This window comes from Oncorhynchus nerka, linkage group LG27, assembly GCF_034236695.1.
Source record: "Oncorhynchus nerka isolate Pitt River linkage group LG27, Oner_Uvic_2.0, whole genome shotgun sequence".
Lineage (NCBI taxonomy): Eukaryota > Metazoa > Chordata > Actinopteri > Salmoniformes > Salmonidae > Oncorhynchus > Oncorhynchus nerka.
In genome coordinates this window covers 41,654,461-41,671,869 of record NC_088422.1, presented here as the reverse complement: position 1 = coordinate 41,671,869, position 17,409 = coordinate 41,654,461, and the positions used below count along the sequence as shown (strand labels likewise).

Genomic DNA, 17,409 nt, shown 5'->3' with positions numbered 1-17,409 from the left:
TTCAAGTTCATTGTTGCCAATGAACAATTTCTTTGTGGATTTTGATGTGTGCTTGAGGTTATTGTCTTGCTGGAAGATCCATTGTGGCCAAGTTTCAACCTCCTGGCAGAGGCAACCAGGTTTTTGGCTAAAATGTGCGTGGGGAAAACATACACATGCATCCTTCTCCAGTCAGTGAGCGAGCGAGCGAGAGAGAGCGAGAGAGAGAGGTCCTAACCCCCCCCCCGCCAAAAAAAAACCTCTGTTCCCAGACATAACACCTGGTGTATTCTGCCCCAATGTCATAGGTTAGTTTCTGAAATACATGTTCAACCTTTCAGGGGGGTTGTCTTTCTCTTGCAGGATAATGACGACGTACAGGTGAGTCTACAGTCACATTGTCTCTGAGTCTGAGTGGTGATGGTGTATAACCAGACTGGTGCCCAACAGTACCCTGAGTAGGAGCTCTGGCTTTCCAAATGTGTAGGTTGTTGTAGTGGATGTTCAGGTGATGTCTCGTAATCATGTTTTTTACATTTTATTTTATTTTACCTTTATTTAACTAGGCAAGTTAGTTAAGAACAAATTCTTATTTTCAATGACGGCCTAGGAACAGTGGGTTAACTGCCTTGTTCAGGAGCAGAACGAAAGAGTTTTACCTTGTCAGCTCGGGGATTCGATCGTGCAACCTTTCGGCTACTAGTCCAACACTCTAACCACTCGGCTACTTGCTGCCCCATGTTAGGTCTCCAGTAGCTGATCTGGGTTTGTGACTTGACATGCATCATCTCTGTGGTTGGTTCTTGGCAACAGTGGATCCACGTTTCCTCCGATGTGTGAGCTATGTAGGACACAGGACCTGTTTGTGCGACCACTGCTGCTGGTTTCCACTTTGGACCATTGCAGTAATTCCGAGCAATAACTCTCTCCAGCTCTGAAGCTTCTGTCTTTTTCTTTGCTCCGCCTCTCCACCTGCACTCTCTGTTGTGTCTGTACAACCTGTTAAGTCTTTGGAGGTCTCACTTTGGCTGTAGCATGTTGCATGGGGGTTGCAACAGGAAGGTGCTTTACTGTGTGCGTTGACTATGACAGAGAACACATGATCCTCCAGTGGGCCAGCTTAGTCTATGTGGACTTGCTGCCAAGGCTCCTCTGGGAAGTCCCATGGGTGTAGTGGTGCTAGCTGAGTTATGTTCCTCATCTTTTGACATGTGGAACATGACTTGGCCTTGTCTTCGATAGCTGCATCCAAATCTGGCCACCAAAATTAGCTGCATGCAATCTCCTTCATTTGCACCAATCTCCTTCATTTGCACCACTCCCTGAATGGAGTTCTTCAAGCACCTGCCTTCTCAGTGGTGGTATGATAACTCAAAATCCCCATAGCAAGCATCCAGACTAAACTATGTCACCCTTTCTGGCGAGAAATAACTGGATTGGTGTGGGTCAACTTTTTCAGTTGGACGGACGTAACTGGGGCATTCATCACTTCCTTGAAGTAGACGATTTCAGCCTGGGAGGGCTCAGTGTGTGTGACAGGTAAGAGACACCTTGAGAGGCCGTCTGCATAGCAGACGTGAAAGTAATTGGCCTCTCTGCACCTGATGGCATGATGTATGAGACAACAGCACCAGCACCATAAGGCAATGTGTCACATGCCAACTGTAATGGCAAGTTGGGGTAGAAGTGGATTAGGGCCTCTGACTGAGTTAAGGCTGTTTTCTCTTTCTTGAAAGCCTCCTCACATCTGTCCACTTCCAAGGTTTGGTTTTGTTCAAAAGTTAATGTGGTGGCTTTAGCATGTTAGCTAGGTTCGGCATACACTTTGCGTAGCACGCCAGGTGCCCTAAGAATGATTCACGTTCCGTGGGGATGGAGCTTCCGCGACGGCCTTCACCTTTGATGGCCCCTTGTGGAACCCCCGAACTGTCAATGACGTGGCCCAGATATTCAACAGGCCGGGAAAACTTGCATTTGTCCTTCTGGACCCTGCGACCGTACTCCTCCAGTCTCTGTAGTGTAGTGGCCAGGTTTCTTAGGTGCTCCTACTCATCTTTGCCAGTGATTAGTAGATCATCGAGGTAACAATGGACCCTGGTGAGCCTGCTCAGTATCTGTTCCACAGCTCTCTGAAACAAGGCTGGAGCTGAGGTGATTCTAAAAGGAAGCCTCTGATACCTGTACAGTCCTTTGTGAGTCACTATAGTCAACAGTTCCTGTGACTCTTGGTCACAACATGCGTCTGTAGATAGGCCTGACATAAGTCTATGTTACTGAATTTCTGTTCTCTAGCTAAACCAGAAAAGTGGTTGTCTATGAGGGTTAGTGGATATTTTTCAGCAGTCAGATGGAGTTAACGGTAACTTTGAAATCGCCACAGAGTCTGAATGATCCATCTTTTTTCATGACTGGAACGACGGGTGTAGCCCACTCACTAACATTCACTGGATGTAATACTCCACTCTCAACTAGTCTGTTTGGCTCAGTTTCAACTTATGGTTTCATGGTGTATGGGACAGGTCTAGCTTTGAAGAATTTTGGCTTGCTGTCTGGTTTCATGGTCCTTTCTTTAACTGTTATGTTTTCCATACTGCCAAGTTCTCCATTGAACACATCTGCATGTTTTCTCAATATCCCTTGTAGGTTTGTGTCCTCCAACCATGTGAATTTCCTGCCAGTTTAGCTTAATCTTTTCCAGCCATGTGTGTCCTTGCAAAGCTCGATGGTTGCCTTTCACAATGTAGAGTGGTAGCTTTACCTTTTGTTTCTTGAGCTCCACTGTAACTATCATGCTTCCTCTCACTGGAACAGTCTCACCGGTGTATGTTTTCAGTGTCATATTCATGGGCTGTGGTGTGAGGTGATGTAGTTTCTCCTTGTATACGGCCTCAGAGAGAAAATATATACGGCTGCTCCAGTGTCCATATGCATCCCTACTGCTTTTCCATCCAGTAGCGGAGACACCCAATATCCATGTCCAAGATTCGTCCCCTTCAGACAGGTTATCACTTTGTTCATCCTCTGTGTGATTTTATGCACTTTCTTTTTGTACTTCCTGAAGTCCATTTTCCTTTGTTCGGTACTTTTGTTTGATTGTGTATTTTTGTTTTCAAATACACGTTTTTACATGCACAAACACTCCTCTGCTTGGTGACCTGCTTTCCCACAGTGATAGAATGGCTTGCCACCTACCTAAAAAATCCATAGACACCATCTGCACTTGGCTGCTGTGTGTCTTTCTTTGCCATTTCCATTGACGTACTCACTTCTATTGCACTCTGCAATGTTAAGTTGCTCTCAATCAAAAGGCGTTTCTGAATTGCCTCGCTGCGCATTCCACACACTAACCTATCACGTATATTGTCACTCAGTGATCGTCCAAATTCACAGTGTTTGTTTAACTGTTTCCATACTGCCACAAATTATGAGATTGACTCCCCCTCATCTTTATTTCTCGTAATGAAATCTGAATCTCTCTGCGATGATCAGTAGTTTGGGAGAATAATGTCGTTTAAGGGAGCCACAATTTCATCATATGATTTATCACCAGGGTTTTCCTCCCATACCAGTCAAAGATGTTGGCACAACTGCTCATTCTTTCATTTCTCTTCAGTCAAAATATTCTGTGTAAGAACTCCATTGTTCCAACCAGTGCAGTCATTTTCATTTTTTTTTTGCTTCTCACACTTTTTAGATGGTCCCTTACTCCCTGACTTTTTTTTGCTTCTTTTCACTCACAGTGATTACACTTTCTCCCACAGCAAAACTCTTCTTCTCCCCCCAGGCTAGCTACTGTAGCATCACTCTTGACTGACTTGCGCCATGTTTTCTTTGCGTCTTTCTACAGCAATTTTTTTTTTTTTACCGAGACTTTCTACTGAAAATAATGAACACCAATGTGAGAACGTTTCTTCCTCGTCGCCAATTTTGTTGACTAGCACATTGCATTACTTATACAACGAATATAAGGACTGGACGTGAAACAGAAGTAGAAAATAGGGGCTTTGTTTAACGCATTTCACAGAACAAAACACTCCAAGCATTCAAATGTAAGTAAGCAGGGGGGGGGTTCAATTGTCCTAAAAGGAGAAACTAGAATCTCAACACACGAGGGACGCACTTCTCTTAGATTATGTGAAAGGAAGCTGAAAGACACAATTAGAGACAATATATGTTAGGAATCAGTCTGTTTGTTAGAGACAATATATGTTAGGAATCAGTCTGTTTGAGTAACACTAAAAGAAAAGAGGGAAAATGGTTTGTCATATTTATGAAAATTATATCTCTTCTTGAAATGAATATGTGTGTGGTTCTCCTTTTTTCCCTGGCTCTAATAACACCGTCATCAGTATCATCCCCCACAAATGATATACATTTCACACTCTTTGATTTTCAACTCCTACAGCCACTTAATTCCATGCTGTCATCCTCTTTTCTGCTGCAGCAGTTAATTGCCTGAATTATATGCTGTCTAAACCAAGGGCTTTGTTATCAACTCATATGTGCCTTTAAGGCCTATAAGTGACAAAACAGTGAGAAATATAACAGTGTGATTGTAGCCACTCCAGATCAAAAGCTTTTTCCTACACCACCTTTTCTATTGTTTTCAGTGCCCCAGTTTTTAACTTCCTGATACTATATTTAAACAGCTGGTAGTTTATAGTATCAAAGGGGTCTTTGAGTACTACTTTTTTAAGCTAATATTCTATAGGAATGCTACCAGTTCTATACTGCAGTGTACATATCCATGACCTGCCAGTCTTCACTGTAAAAGTTCTGACTTGAAGATGAGCATGAATTGCTATACTGTAGCATATCATTATTAACAGCATGGCTAAAGAACATGGTGCTGACATTTGTGTTTCTGTACTGCAACTCTGTCATGACTGGCCACGACGCTCACAAGAGATACCACTGGGAGATGCTGACTGCATCACAGTGGTCCGTAATGTGATCTGATGCTTTCTAACGGGACTTTTGTAAATGTTAACTTATGAAGGGTGGGCCAAGTGTTAAAACTGGTTAACTTGATAGGGAAATCCTATGTCGGAAAATGTAGCGCTGCGCGATCTGAAGTTTGTTCAGGGTTAATGGTGGCATCCATGCATGAAGGCATATTGTAGACAAGAAGTCAACATTAAGTAGAGCAGGGTGTTTTTTTTCCAGTTGCCAAGTTTGATTTAGGATTTCTTCTTCATGCTTGGGATGGAGTTAACAGCTTGTTATTGGTGGGGGTCGAATAGGAATAGCCAGAGCCAAAGTGATCAGCGCTCATTTCATGCCTCACATTTTGCCTCCTGGCAAGAAAGCTTGTTCCTTTACCAACCTTTGTTTTCTTCCTTAAGTTTTGTTCCTAAGTCTTTTTTTAGCTGACGGATCAAAAAAACAACAACAACAGTCTGTGTTTTGGTCTAGAGAGTGTTGTCAAACAGCAGAGCAATGTTGATGTGAACTCCCCTGTTTGCGTTTCCTGTTTTTCTGTCCAATCAGAGGCTCCGCCCAGTCCCGTGAAAAGCTCCCCAGAAACGACCCCATTGACCTCTCCTCGGCAGCGCAGGGACTCGGACCGCTATTGCCAGCTATGCAACGCCTGGTTCAACAATCCGGGCATGGCACAGCAGCACTATGACGGCAAGAAGCACAAGAAAAACGCAGCCCGTGCAGACCTCCTGGAACAGCTGGGCAAGACCCTGGACATGGGAGAGATGAAAGGTACAGAACAGAACAGGGAAGGCCTGAGGCAGACCAGATAACCTGGCAGAGACTCTCTCTCTCTCACACATGCGTACACACACACGTAGGACAGATAACCATGCAGCTCACTGCCTCCTCCCCTCACCCCTACTCCATAACAGCCAGGATTGTTAGTTACTGTTGCCTCTGTGTGTAGTAACATTATATAAGTGTATGTGTAGTAACATTGTTATATGTAATAACACAGGAAGAGATGACAAGGTGTTATGTAAGAAGATAAGACACTGTCTGCTAGTGATAGGGGGGAAAAAATCGAGACAGTTACATAGCGGATATTATTTTTGACGATATATCGTATCGTATCGTTTTGACAACTTTGCAGTATTATTTTTGTGCTATTTGGCTGTATCTGCACCAAAACTCCAGTATTTTTCCTTCATATCTTGTTCTCCATCTTATTTTTAAATAGGGAGCCGGGTCTCCTGTGTGGCACAACGCAGTGTTGCAGCATCATTTCAGCCTGGGGTTCAATCACCGGCCGTGACCGGGTGTCCCAAAGGGCGGTGCACAATTGGCCCAGCATCGTCCTGGTTAGGGGAGGTTTTGGCCGGGGGGCTATACTCGAATCATCACGTTCCTCCACCCTGACTTTGGTCGTCAGTAGAACAGTATTTCCTCCAACACATTGGTGCAGCTGGCTTCCGGGTTAAGCGAGCGGGTGTTAAGAAGCGCGGCTTGACAGGTCATCTTTCGTAAGGACGGATGACTCGACCTTCGCCTGTTGAGGAGTTGCAGTGATGAGACAAGATCTTAATCACAAAATTGGGGAGAAAAGGGGGTAAAAATGACAAAAATAATAATAAAATAAAATTGGGAGCCAATTTGTTTTCAGCTCTTTTATTTCCATAATTTATCAAAACTCATTTTCTCATGGCTCGCTCTCTTGTCCCTCTGCAGCAGACATTTGGTGAGCAATATTTTTGGATCATCGAAGTGCAATAAAATCACATTATCGAATCGTAATACAGATAGAATCATGAGATTTGCGAAACATATCGTATCAGCACCTAAGTATCGTGATAAGTATTGTGATAATATCGTATTGTGAGGTCCCTGGCGATTCCCAGCCCTACTGTCTACTAGAGTTCATCCAGTATGAAGACATATGCATGTACACTACTGTTTTTCGCAGTATGAGGTGTTTAAAGCCTTGGAAGTAGGCCTAGGGGAAATACAAGACACAAATGAACTCTTTCAAGCTTTGTATTCCTCATGTAATAGATAATATATCAGTATCAGCTAAATTTAATGCAAAACTACATTTGGAAAACCTGACTCACCATTTGTGATACCCATATCTTGAGATAGCACAGCATATGTCAAGATGGGGTCAATATGTAAGATATATTTGTTTGTACACTTCATGGCATTTGTTACGCTCTTTAGTATGGCATTATCCGTTATTAAATGGGGGGCTAAGGAGGTCCACTTTCCTCTGATGTTAATGTGAGACTTCTATTTCTCTGGCTGTGTTGCATGCATCCCTCTTGACTCGGCTAGTGTCTGCTTCTACGCCAACCAGAGAGAGCTACAGTGGAGAGGCTCAGCGTCTCTTAAGTACCAGGACACGACAAACCTATTTCGGGCTGTTAATTTTGGAGTGGGGAGGGGGAATGGTGCCCTCTTTCTCTCTTATTGTCTCCTACCCACAATATGTCAATAACAATTACAGAGTATTATTCCAGCATGCTGCTGCAGTGCTGTGGGACCCAGGGGGTTGTAAAGTTAAGTAGTGTATGAGCAGACATAATGTGGGATGTCTCTTTGGTCATGTCTGATTGGAGATGTAGCTTAACCTCCTTCACTCCTGGTCTTATTTAGGTTGGCTCTGCGTTGCCGGGGACCTGCACTGTGCCATCCAATCAGTGAGATGTACTGTATGTCTCTTCAGTCACATCTGATTGGAGATGTACTGTAGGCCTGGTTGATACTTATGGCTGATTGGTTGGCTCTGCTTTGTAAGGGACGAATGGGGAGGCACCGTGCTGCCGAGTCACATCTGATTGAAGATAAAGCCTAGTCCAAGTCCTACTCCTAACTCCCAGACTGGTTATTTCTACTTAGGGCTGGTTGATGGGCTCTGCATTGCCAGCGATGAATTGGGAGGCTGCACCTTCTCAGGGATAGCTGCATTTCTTTAGGAAGGTTTTCCTTGTAATGACTGTGACCTGTGGTTGTCTTAGCTACCTTAGTTGAATGCACTGACTAACTGGCCTAAATGTAAAATGCACTGTGTTGTCCAATCACTGAGATGCATGAGTATGAGGAGGAATGTACACACTTCTTACAATTTTATTCCATGTTTCACATGTGCCACATTTCCTTTGAGGATTTACCCCAGTGTTTTACCCAAAAGCTCAGACTTTCCGTTTCCTATCGATGCGGGCTGGCACCCGTATCTCACTGGGCCATGGCTCCAGCAAACCTGCTCTAACTGGGAGCCAAGGCAACTCTCTGGGTACTTATCAGCCTTCATTTACATAACAATGGCTAGGTGTGAACTTGAACACCTTCTAAACAAACCAACAGTCTTGAATGATGCGGGGGTTGTTGGTTCTGCTCGCGACAAGCCTTTAGAGTCACTCTCCTGACAGAAACACAATAACACTAGACTTACATTAACATAAAACACTGGCGGCTCACTGGTGTGGGGTTAAGTCTCAATGGAAAAGCACCAATATAGTACTTTGTCATCATGTATTATGCCCTGTTTGGGGTCATTTCAAGTTATTGATGGAGATTCATGAATATTCACGCTTGATGTTAACTTGAGTCTTTGCCGACTCGACACTTTGAACTGCGTGATCGTTTCAAGTTAAGTATAATGCCTCGTACTACCCCTAAAACAGTGCTCGTTTTTCAGACGGTCCCGCCCCTGAATAACTCTTGAATGCTTCCTCCCAGACAGGCTCCGCTTATGGACTGAGGACTTGCCTATTCTCTGTGAAATAGATGAGCCATAACTCAAAGCCAGAGTGTTTCGCCAACGTCACTATAGTCATAATGGGTGGCTGGAAATGGAAGCATGGAGATGCAGTATTCAGCACTCACAGTCTAATGAGCGTTTCTCTCCGGCGATTATCAATTAGTAATGAAGTGGCAAATCATCCTAACAGGCAGGACTAGCATTGTGTGGATGGGGATGGAGAGGGAAGGGGGAGCAGGAGCAGCCAGGGCACAGTGCAGCGGGCAGGGATGGGCTGGGCTGCTTAATTCATAGGCCTGCCAGCACAGCTCTGCAGTCCTATCTTTCACACAAAGAGTTACTACCTAGAGCACTTCTACTATTTCCTCTTTTCTCTCTGTCTCTGTGACCCTGGCCTGCCGCCAAATGAAATAGCACTTCTATTTTATTTATTTTTCTCTGTCTTTCTTCATTTTTGTTCTGTTCTTGCACACTGTTCTCTGATGTTGGATGGCTATTAAACAAACAGCTGTAGATGGATATCTGGTGGTTCTGACTGAAGGTTTTCAAGCAGGTGATGAAATATTCCTCAAATACCTATTGAGATTTGATTTCCATTTGAGAGATTCCTGTACAATTGGCTGGTGGTTATACAGCACAGTAGTGGTGTTGTTTCTGAGAAGGGAGTGTGTGAGAGCATTCTGCCGTGTATATATTCTGTGTCCCAAATGGCACCTTATTCCCTTTATAGTGCACTACTTTTGACCGGCCCATTAGTACTCTGTGCTGTGTACTGTAAAGGAGGACCCTCCAGGAGAGGACCTGCCCACCTCCCACACTCCTCCATCTGTGCTCCCATTTCACCCTCTGTTTGTTACCCATCCTAAACCCTACTAACCTCACTCTATGATCCTCTGGGTTCAGCCATGTGCTCTGGGTTTCAGATTTCCCTACAGAGCTGAGACTTCATGGAGCTTTGTAGAGCTACGCTAGCTACTGCACTGCCTGCCTCTAAAGCAGGGATTAATCCCCCCCAACAACAGAAAATACTGTTGCGAGTTAGAATAGTAGAATACACAAGGTGCAATTTCGAAAAATTGGTTGTGCATCAGAAGTTTTTCCTCATGTTACGTAAGTCACTGATAGTAGGTCAATTATCCCATGTCAGCTAACAGTTTCTAGATTGATAAGTTAGTTTTGCGGTCAGCTATCTAAACTTGTTATGATGGTCGAAATACATGCTGTGGGGCCGCCATTGATTTTGTTAGTCAGTCTCACTCATATTATATTATATTATATTATACTCACATAATATTAAAAATGGCAAACGTTTATCTCCACCCTATGGCAAAATTTGTAGAATTACAGCAAATTTGTTATAAAAGTGCAAAATCTTCTCTCCGCCCCATGGCAAAATGTGTAGAATTGCAGCAAACTTGCTTTAAAACATAAAAACATTCTCTCCGCTTCCAAGAGTGGGGCCACTAAAATGTTTTACCCATCAATGTTGCCCACCCCTTTTCTAAAGGATGTGTGTAAATGTTTCATAGCTAACTACCTGTAAACACTATACAGCACCATAAAGTGGTCTAGGCTATAGCATAGGAGTTTGTGTAATCTGTATGTTTCATAACTAGCTATACCTGCATACCAGGACCTCTGCTCCACTAGGAGCTGAAAGGAATAACTATACCTGCATACAGTACCTCAAAGTGGTCTATAGCATAGGGACATGTTATCTAATTGTGCTGTAACGGTGTGGAGTGTAAACTTGACTGTATAGGACATCAGCGTATTGATTGTATGATGTCAAGGATTTAACCTTTTAGAGGACTTGACAAGGTAGAACCTATTGACTCATTGAGTGCGTCCCAAATGGCACCCTATTCCCCATATAGTGCACTACTTTTGACCAGAGACGTATGGGCCCTGTCTGAAAGTAGTGTGCACTATATAGGGAATAGGGTGCAAAAATACACATCATCTCCGTATATCAATTAAAGTAATATAGGGAAAATGTAAACAAGATCCAAGACAGTCCAACCTATTCCAGTTAGTTCATGATGTACAATAGGCAACTTTCCCCCTGAATTCCTGCAGTCTATTTTAGGGAATGCCCATGGTGCTCTTTTTCTTTATGAAGTCATTTTTGGAAGATACAGAAGATGATGAATGGTGCGAGTCGCATTCCAGAACAGGTTTCCCTGGATAAAGAGCAGCAACTCTTCTTATTGCTATTATTATAATCTAAAACATAAATATAGATTGTACATGTAAGTTATTATTTTCCTTCTAAGAAATAACTACTTCTTTCTTATCATTCTTACTATTATCATCTAAAATGTTTAAATAGCTTTGGGTTATGGAGGAGGTGCATTAGCTACATTCAATCTGAATATAATACTGTTTGTTGCTGTGAGATTCTGTGCCCGAAGTGTTGGACCACTGACTGAGTCTGAGAGACATTGTTCTATCTAGACTGGAGCACTGCAGTCATTTATAACAAGAGAAAGCGAGAAGAGGAGAGTGTGCCATTTTCTTCTTTCCAGTGCACAGGCAGATAATGGCAGTTCTCCTGGGGGCTTCCTCAGTGTAAGCTTGCTAACGCTGTGGACTGATGACACACATAGAATTGCTCTTGCTTTTATCTTCTATCTTTTTTTCTCTCCCTCCATCCACACTCATCATGTCACTGAGTGTGTGTCTCCCGAATGGCACTCTATTCCCTATTTAGTGCACCACTTTTGAACAGGACCTATAAAAGTAGTGCACTATATAGGGAATAGGGGTACTATTTCAGACACATCCTGAGACTGCACTGCAACCCAGACCATTTTGTTGTAACTAACACTGTGTAAGGAGATTTAATCTTCTCTATGTCTCGTTTGCTTAGTCTATAACAGAACTGCTTACTGAGCAGAGAGGAGGACTGGACTGGTTTATCATGGTGATGCTGGGCCCTTAGCTTTGTCTGTCATAGATCCAATACTCATCAAAATGAAAAATAGGGGCCAGCACTCACTTGATTCATTTGAAGTTGAAGTTTGTTATGTTTTTAATATTCTTTAAAAAGAAAAGACAAACCTGCACACTGCTCTTCCTAGTATTAAAGTTCTTTATTAAGCTTTATGTATCAGCCTCAAGGCCTTCTTCAGAGCTTTGCTTTGAGTGTTTGTAATTTCTACCTACAATTGAATTTCGAAGTTTACATACACCTTAGCCAAATACATTTAAACTCAGTTTTTCGCAATTCCTTAGGTTAGTTAGGAACACCACTTTATTTTAAGAATGTGCTTTAAGAAATCAGCTTTTATTTCTTTCATCATATTCCTAGTGGGTCAGAAGTTTACATACACTCTATTAGTATTCCACAAGATTCCCACAATAAGTTGGGTGAATTTTGGCCCATTCCTCCTGACAGAGCTGGTGTAACTGAGTCAGGTTTGTAGGCATCCTCGCTTGCACACGCTTTTTCAGTTCTGGCCACAAATCTTCAATAGGATTGAGGTCAGGGCTTTGTGATGGCCACTCCAATACCTTGACTTTGTTGTCCTTAAGCCATTTTGCAACAACTTTGGAAGTATGCTTGGGGTCATGGTCCATTTAGAAGACCCATTTGCGACCAAGCTTTAACTTCCTGGATGATGTCTTGAGATGTTGCTTCAATATATCCACATCATTTTCTGTCCTCATGATGCCATCTATTTTGTGAAGTGCATCAGTCCCTTCTGCAGCAAAGCAATCCCACAGCATGATGCTGCCACCCCCGTGCTTCACGGTTGGGATCGTGTTCTTTGGCTCCAAACATAACGATGGTCATTATGGCCAAACAGTTATATTTTTGTTTCATCAGACCAGAGGACATTTCTCCAAAAAGTACAATCTTTTTCCCCAGATCCAGTCGCAAACCGTAGTCTGGCTTTTTTATGGCGGTTTTGGAGCAGTGGCTTCTTCTTTGCTGCGCGGCCTTTCAGGTTATGTCGATATAGGACTCGTTTTACTGTGGATATAGATACTTTTGTGCCTGTTTCCTCCAGCATCTTCACAAAGTCCTTTGCTGTTGTACTGGGATTGATTTGCACTTACCACACCAAAGTACTTCATCTCTAGGAGACAGAACGCGTCTCCTTCCTGAGCGGTATGACGGCTGCGTGGTCCCATGGTGTTTATACTTGCATACTATTGTTTGTACAGATGAACGTGATACCTTCAGGCATGTGGAAATTGCTCCCAAGGATGAACCAAACTTGTGGATGTCAAAAAAAGAATTCTGAGGTCTTGGCTGATTTCTTTTGATTTTCCCATGATGTCCAGCAAAGAGACACTGCATTTGAAGGTAGGCCTTGACAGGTACACCTACAATTGACTCAAATGATGTCAATTAGCCTATCAGAAGCTTCTAAATCCATGACATCATTTTCTGGAATTTTCCAAGCTGTTTAAAGGCACAGTCAACTCAGTGCATGTAAACTTCTGACCCACTGGAATTATGATACAGTGAATTATAAGTGAAATAATCCATCTGTAAACAATTGTTGGAAAAGGGACTTATGTCATGCATAAAGTAGATGTCCTAACCGACTTGCCAAACTATAGTTCGTTAACAAGACATTTGTGGAGTGGTTGAAAAACGAGTTTTATTAACTCCAACCTAAGTGTATGTAAACTTCTGACTTCAACAGTTTTTTCTTAAACTGCGTTGTTGGTTAACGCTTCGAACACACCGACTGCATCATTGCGTCACTGCTGCATAACATTTTGCGCAGCTAGGCAACTATACTGATGCAGGTACCTTTTGCAAATGCAGTTGGACACATGGAGGAGAGAATCATTTTCGCAGTATCCTCAAAACCGTGTCTTTTTGACACAACTGCTGACAGCTACAGGGACATAAACACAAAAAATCCCACGATAGTAGGATTGCCAGATCAGTTTAGTAGTGAGCTTGTGCTAGATGTGGCTAGTTAGCATTAGCTAGCTAGCTAACCTAGCCAATGAGGTGTGTGTGAAAGAAATAGTCAAATAAATTATGCTAGTTACTACCCTTGATAACTTTCCCAAATAATCATGTTTGAAAGAGTGTGAGTGTGTATGCTAGATAAATAGTAATAGAAATGGTAGATACTACTGTACTCTGATAATTTGGTCAGATAACCGTGTGTGTGTGTCTATGTGTACAGTAGGTGACATGTCCATGATAGCTATCTAATAACTATAGTTATGCTAGGTAATGGGTTGGCTTATCATGTTCATGTCTATGTAGAAGAAGACTGTAGGAGGAAGTGGAGAGGACTCAGGGACATGTATCAGAGAGAGAGAAGGGCAGAGAAAGATAAGAGTTTCTGGGTCAGCAGCTTCAGGCCAGCAGCCTTGGTGCTTCTGCCACATTCTTTCTTTTCTGGATCCATTTATTGTGCCTAGGCACAAATAAATTCATTAAAAATCCTACAATGTGATTTTCTGGATTTTTTTTCTAATTTTGTCTGTCATAGTTGAAGTGTACCTATGATGAAAATTACAGGCCTCTCTCATCTTTTTAAGTGGGAGAAATTGCACAATTGGTGGCTGAATAAATACTTTTTTGCCCCACTGTATTATTTAGTATATGTAAAGACAAGATTCAATTACAAATAGTCTGATGGGTGACAATATTATCACTTGTGAATGATGCCCAGCTTGTGCACTCAGGCAAGAAACAGCACATGCCTTTTTGTCTCTCGAATTTTTCAAATCATAGTCGCACACCTTATGTAGCCTACCCCTTAGGCCTATATGTTTTAATACGGTTTGTATCACACCTAAAGAGGCCAAATAACATCTTAGAAATAATCCGCTTTACAATCGGCGTGGAGCCTAATTGACATACATAGGCGACACGTGACTTTCAAGTTTGAGGAAGATCATTTTCACCACAAAAAATGCACTTTATAATAAATCACCACATGCATAATCGCATTTGTGGTCATTTTGATAACAGTGTTTTCCTGCTAATTGATTGCATTTTGGAATATTTGTGCCTACTGCCGTGTTCGCATCTTTGCGCTTATGATGGGAAGAAATAGCCTAATAGTTTATCAACATTTTTAGCCAAACGTTCTGATCTGGTGCATCAGCCTCATTGCTTTAAAAACGTTTTATTGAGTGGATGTATTAATTTAGGATCTATCGCATCCCACAACAGTCCCAAAGTATCTTTGGAATATTTCTTTAGAATAGGTTAACTTTTGTACAATGGGGGATAGTGGATTGACGTAGGCTAGTTCTTTTGTTGTTCGTTAGGCCTACTTATCTTCTTGGCTGACGAAAAGTAAATGTGGACACTTCTTCTAACATCTTCAATATGTGCTTCAGAATTCGATAAGACGGACATGCACAGTTGTGTCCCTGATGTGTCTGTCTTCACTTGTAGTCTACTTTAGAGCTGAGATGCCTGTGAGAAGGACACAATCACGTGACGGGCATTGGCTAATAAGAATTGAGATATATGTGAGAGGGATGTGAGTGAGAGGTGCTTCAGAGCACGGCGATTGGCAGCCGGCAGAAGGGAATTATAATAATTATATTCAGCCCAAGGGCACTACGGCCACACAAGGGGGATGCCGTCAGGAAATTCGAGGCCTGGTGAGAAAATGATCAAGTGCTTATCAAATTGTGAGTGAGAGACTGATGAAGTGTGTGCAGCCTGTGCAAGAAACAAAGCAGAGCTCATTCCTTTCATGCAACTTTTTTTCAAATCATCATTAGAGTCGTATCACGCAGCCTTAGAATGTATTAAACATCTAAACTTACAGCCCAACATTTGTATCACAACTAAAGTTGCATAAATAACTAAATTAAGTGTATAGGAGGACCAGCTTCTTTGTTAACCGCTCAACACAGAATAGCTACATGTGCACACTCTCTCGGAAATCGGTTGGAGAAAATATCCTTTCTATTTTATTCAGCTAATGTTCAATTGTATTCGTCATACTATAAAATAATGCCATGGAATTCTAAGCAAATCCAGTCTGCTAAATGAACTAGTATATCCCACAGCCATTTGGCATAGCCAGATCAAGGCCTAACATAATGTCAGAGTATGCTATTCTGTTCTTCTGAAGTAGACAAAAAATAAATAATGGATTTATTGTGATGGTGTAGGCTATATTAAATTGATTTATTATACTTTTTTATCAAATTGATTTATTATACTTTTTAAAATATAGATGTTCCAAAGGTCTGCATCCGTGGCTTGTAGGCTATGTGGGAAGCCAGGAGATGCTAAACATGTTTATGTTAATTATTAGTCAATTACCGTGAGACTGGCACTTATTTTCTTGACAATCACCGGCTGACAACATTTCTTGACCGCCTCAGCCCCAGATATGATTGCATCACTGAATATGACTATATCGCTCCAAAGTGTTTAATTTGCACCCTAGCCAGTCCTGTCAATCAGGCCATGGCTAGAAGACAAATTGTGTTTCTCTGGACTCCATCCCAGCATCGTTAATTGGAGGGATGTGTCCGGGAGATGTAAATTGGCACGTCCTCTCTAACAGCAGCTTCCTCCCGAGGCCCTGCAATCACAATTCACAAGCCATTCTTCTTGTCTGTGTGCTTCCATTCCCACTCCCTCCTGACCCTAAAATAGATATATTACTGCCATTTACTGCCTTAATAGCAGGCTCAGAGACTGGCAAATTACACAGAGACGGTCAAGCTCCGACTCCAAGAGGGCACAGGTTGAAGGAAGCTCTGTTCTTTGTTCTAGTTATCGTATATTTCAGCAGAGGAGGAGAGGCAAATCAATATGCAGACAACCGGGAGACTGGGAGATTACACAAACACATCAGTATAACAATGACACCCATTTACACTCAATTTATTTCCCATCGTTTTAGGTGTACTGTTTTTTGAGAGATTGCAATCTTATCTGCCACATGATTCACTGAACAAGATTGCTTTTAACAAGGATTTTATTTCAACACTTTGGATTGTTTAAAGATGGGTGAATTAGATAGATGGGGGATTTTTAGAGCACCAGGGTGTTTACACTGCAGGCTTTATACACATCATTTGGAATTTCCCTGTTGAAGACATGTTTGTTGGAATACGTCGGTGGTACTGTTGCAGGCTTTCAGTTTTAATTGTATATATATAACCCAGAACATATTTTGTTCTCAGCATTTCCTTATCCATTAATACAATCCTTGCCTACTAGTTTGAGGTTTCTTCAGGTTTCTTGCGATCACACAAGTGAGGGATGTTTTTCATTATGAGTTCAGTTTTAGAAACCCATTAAATATGATACAGCCAAGAAGCTGACTGTAGTTTTGCACTTTTGGGCCATTTGGCATGATCTAAGCGGTGTCCCTTGCCTTTTTTATATTTCAGAGGAAGCATATGCTGTTTCAGCTCTCGGGTGCTTTGCTGCAGTCAGAGCTGTACTGTAGCTGTCACTGAGCACGAGATGCACCATCTGAGTGGGGCAGATGGCTCGTGGTTAATTTAGCATGAAGCATGGACCCTCACCACCTTTCTATGTTCATGAACAATCCACGCAGATGATCAAGCTGTTGATCAATCACTCTCTCTGGTTGCCGGGACAATATCTCTCAATTAGCCATTAAGACAATGTAAGCTGTGGCTGGGATAGGAAGTAGAGTGACTCAATTGAGCATTTACATAAGATATTACCATTAGAAATACACTAGGGAAGGGGAGAGATGAACCGGACAACATGGCAGATGTGATCACGACACTGAATTGAATCTACTGTAAACTAACTG

The 17,409-nt window shown here is 42.2% G+C and overlaps 1 protein-coding gene across 2 annotated transcripts in view; it reads left to right on the top strand.

Moving 5' to 3' along the window:
* Window positions 1-17,409, top strand: part of zmat4a (zinc finger, matrin-type 4a) — a 149,694-nt gene that overhangs the window by 108,339 nt on the left and 23,946 nt on the right. For both annotated transcript variants that reach the window (XM_029638237.2, XM_065011686.1), the window contains exon 5: window positions 5,470-5,691. In XM_029638237.2, the coding sequence (XP_029494097.1) occupies window positions 5,470-5,691 (222 nt within the window). The remainder of the gene's footprint in view (window positions 1-5,469; window positions 5,692-17,409) is intronic.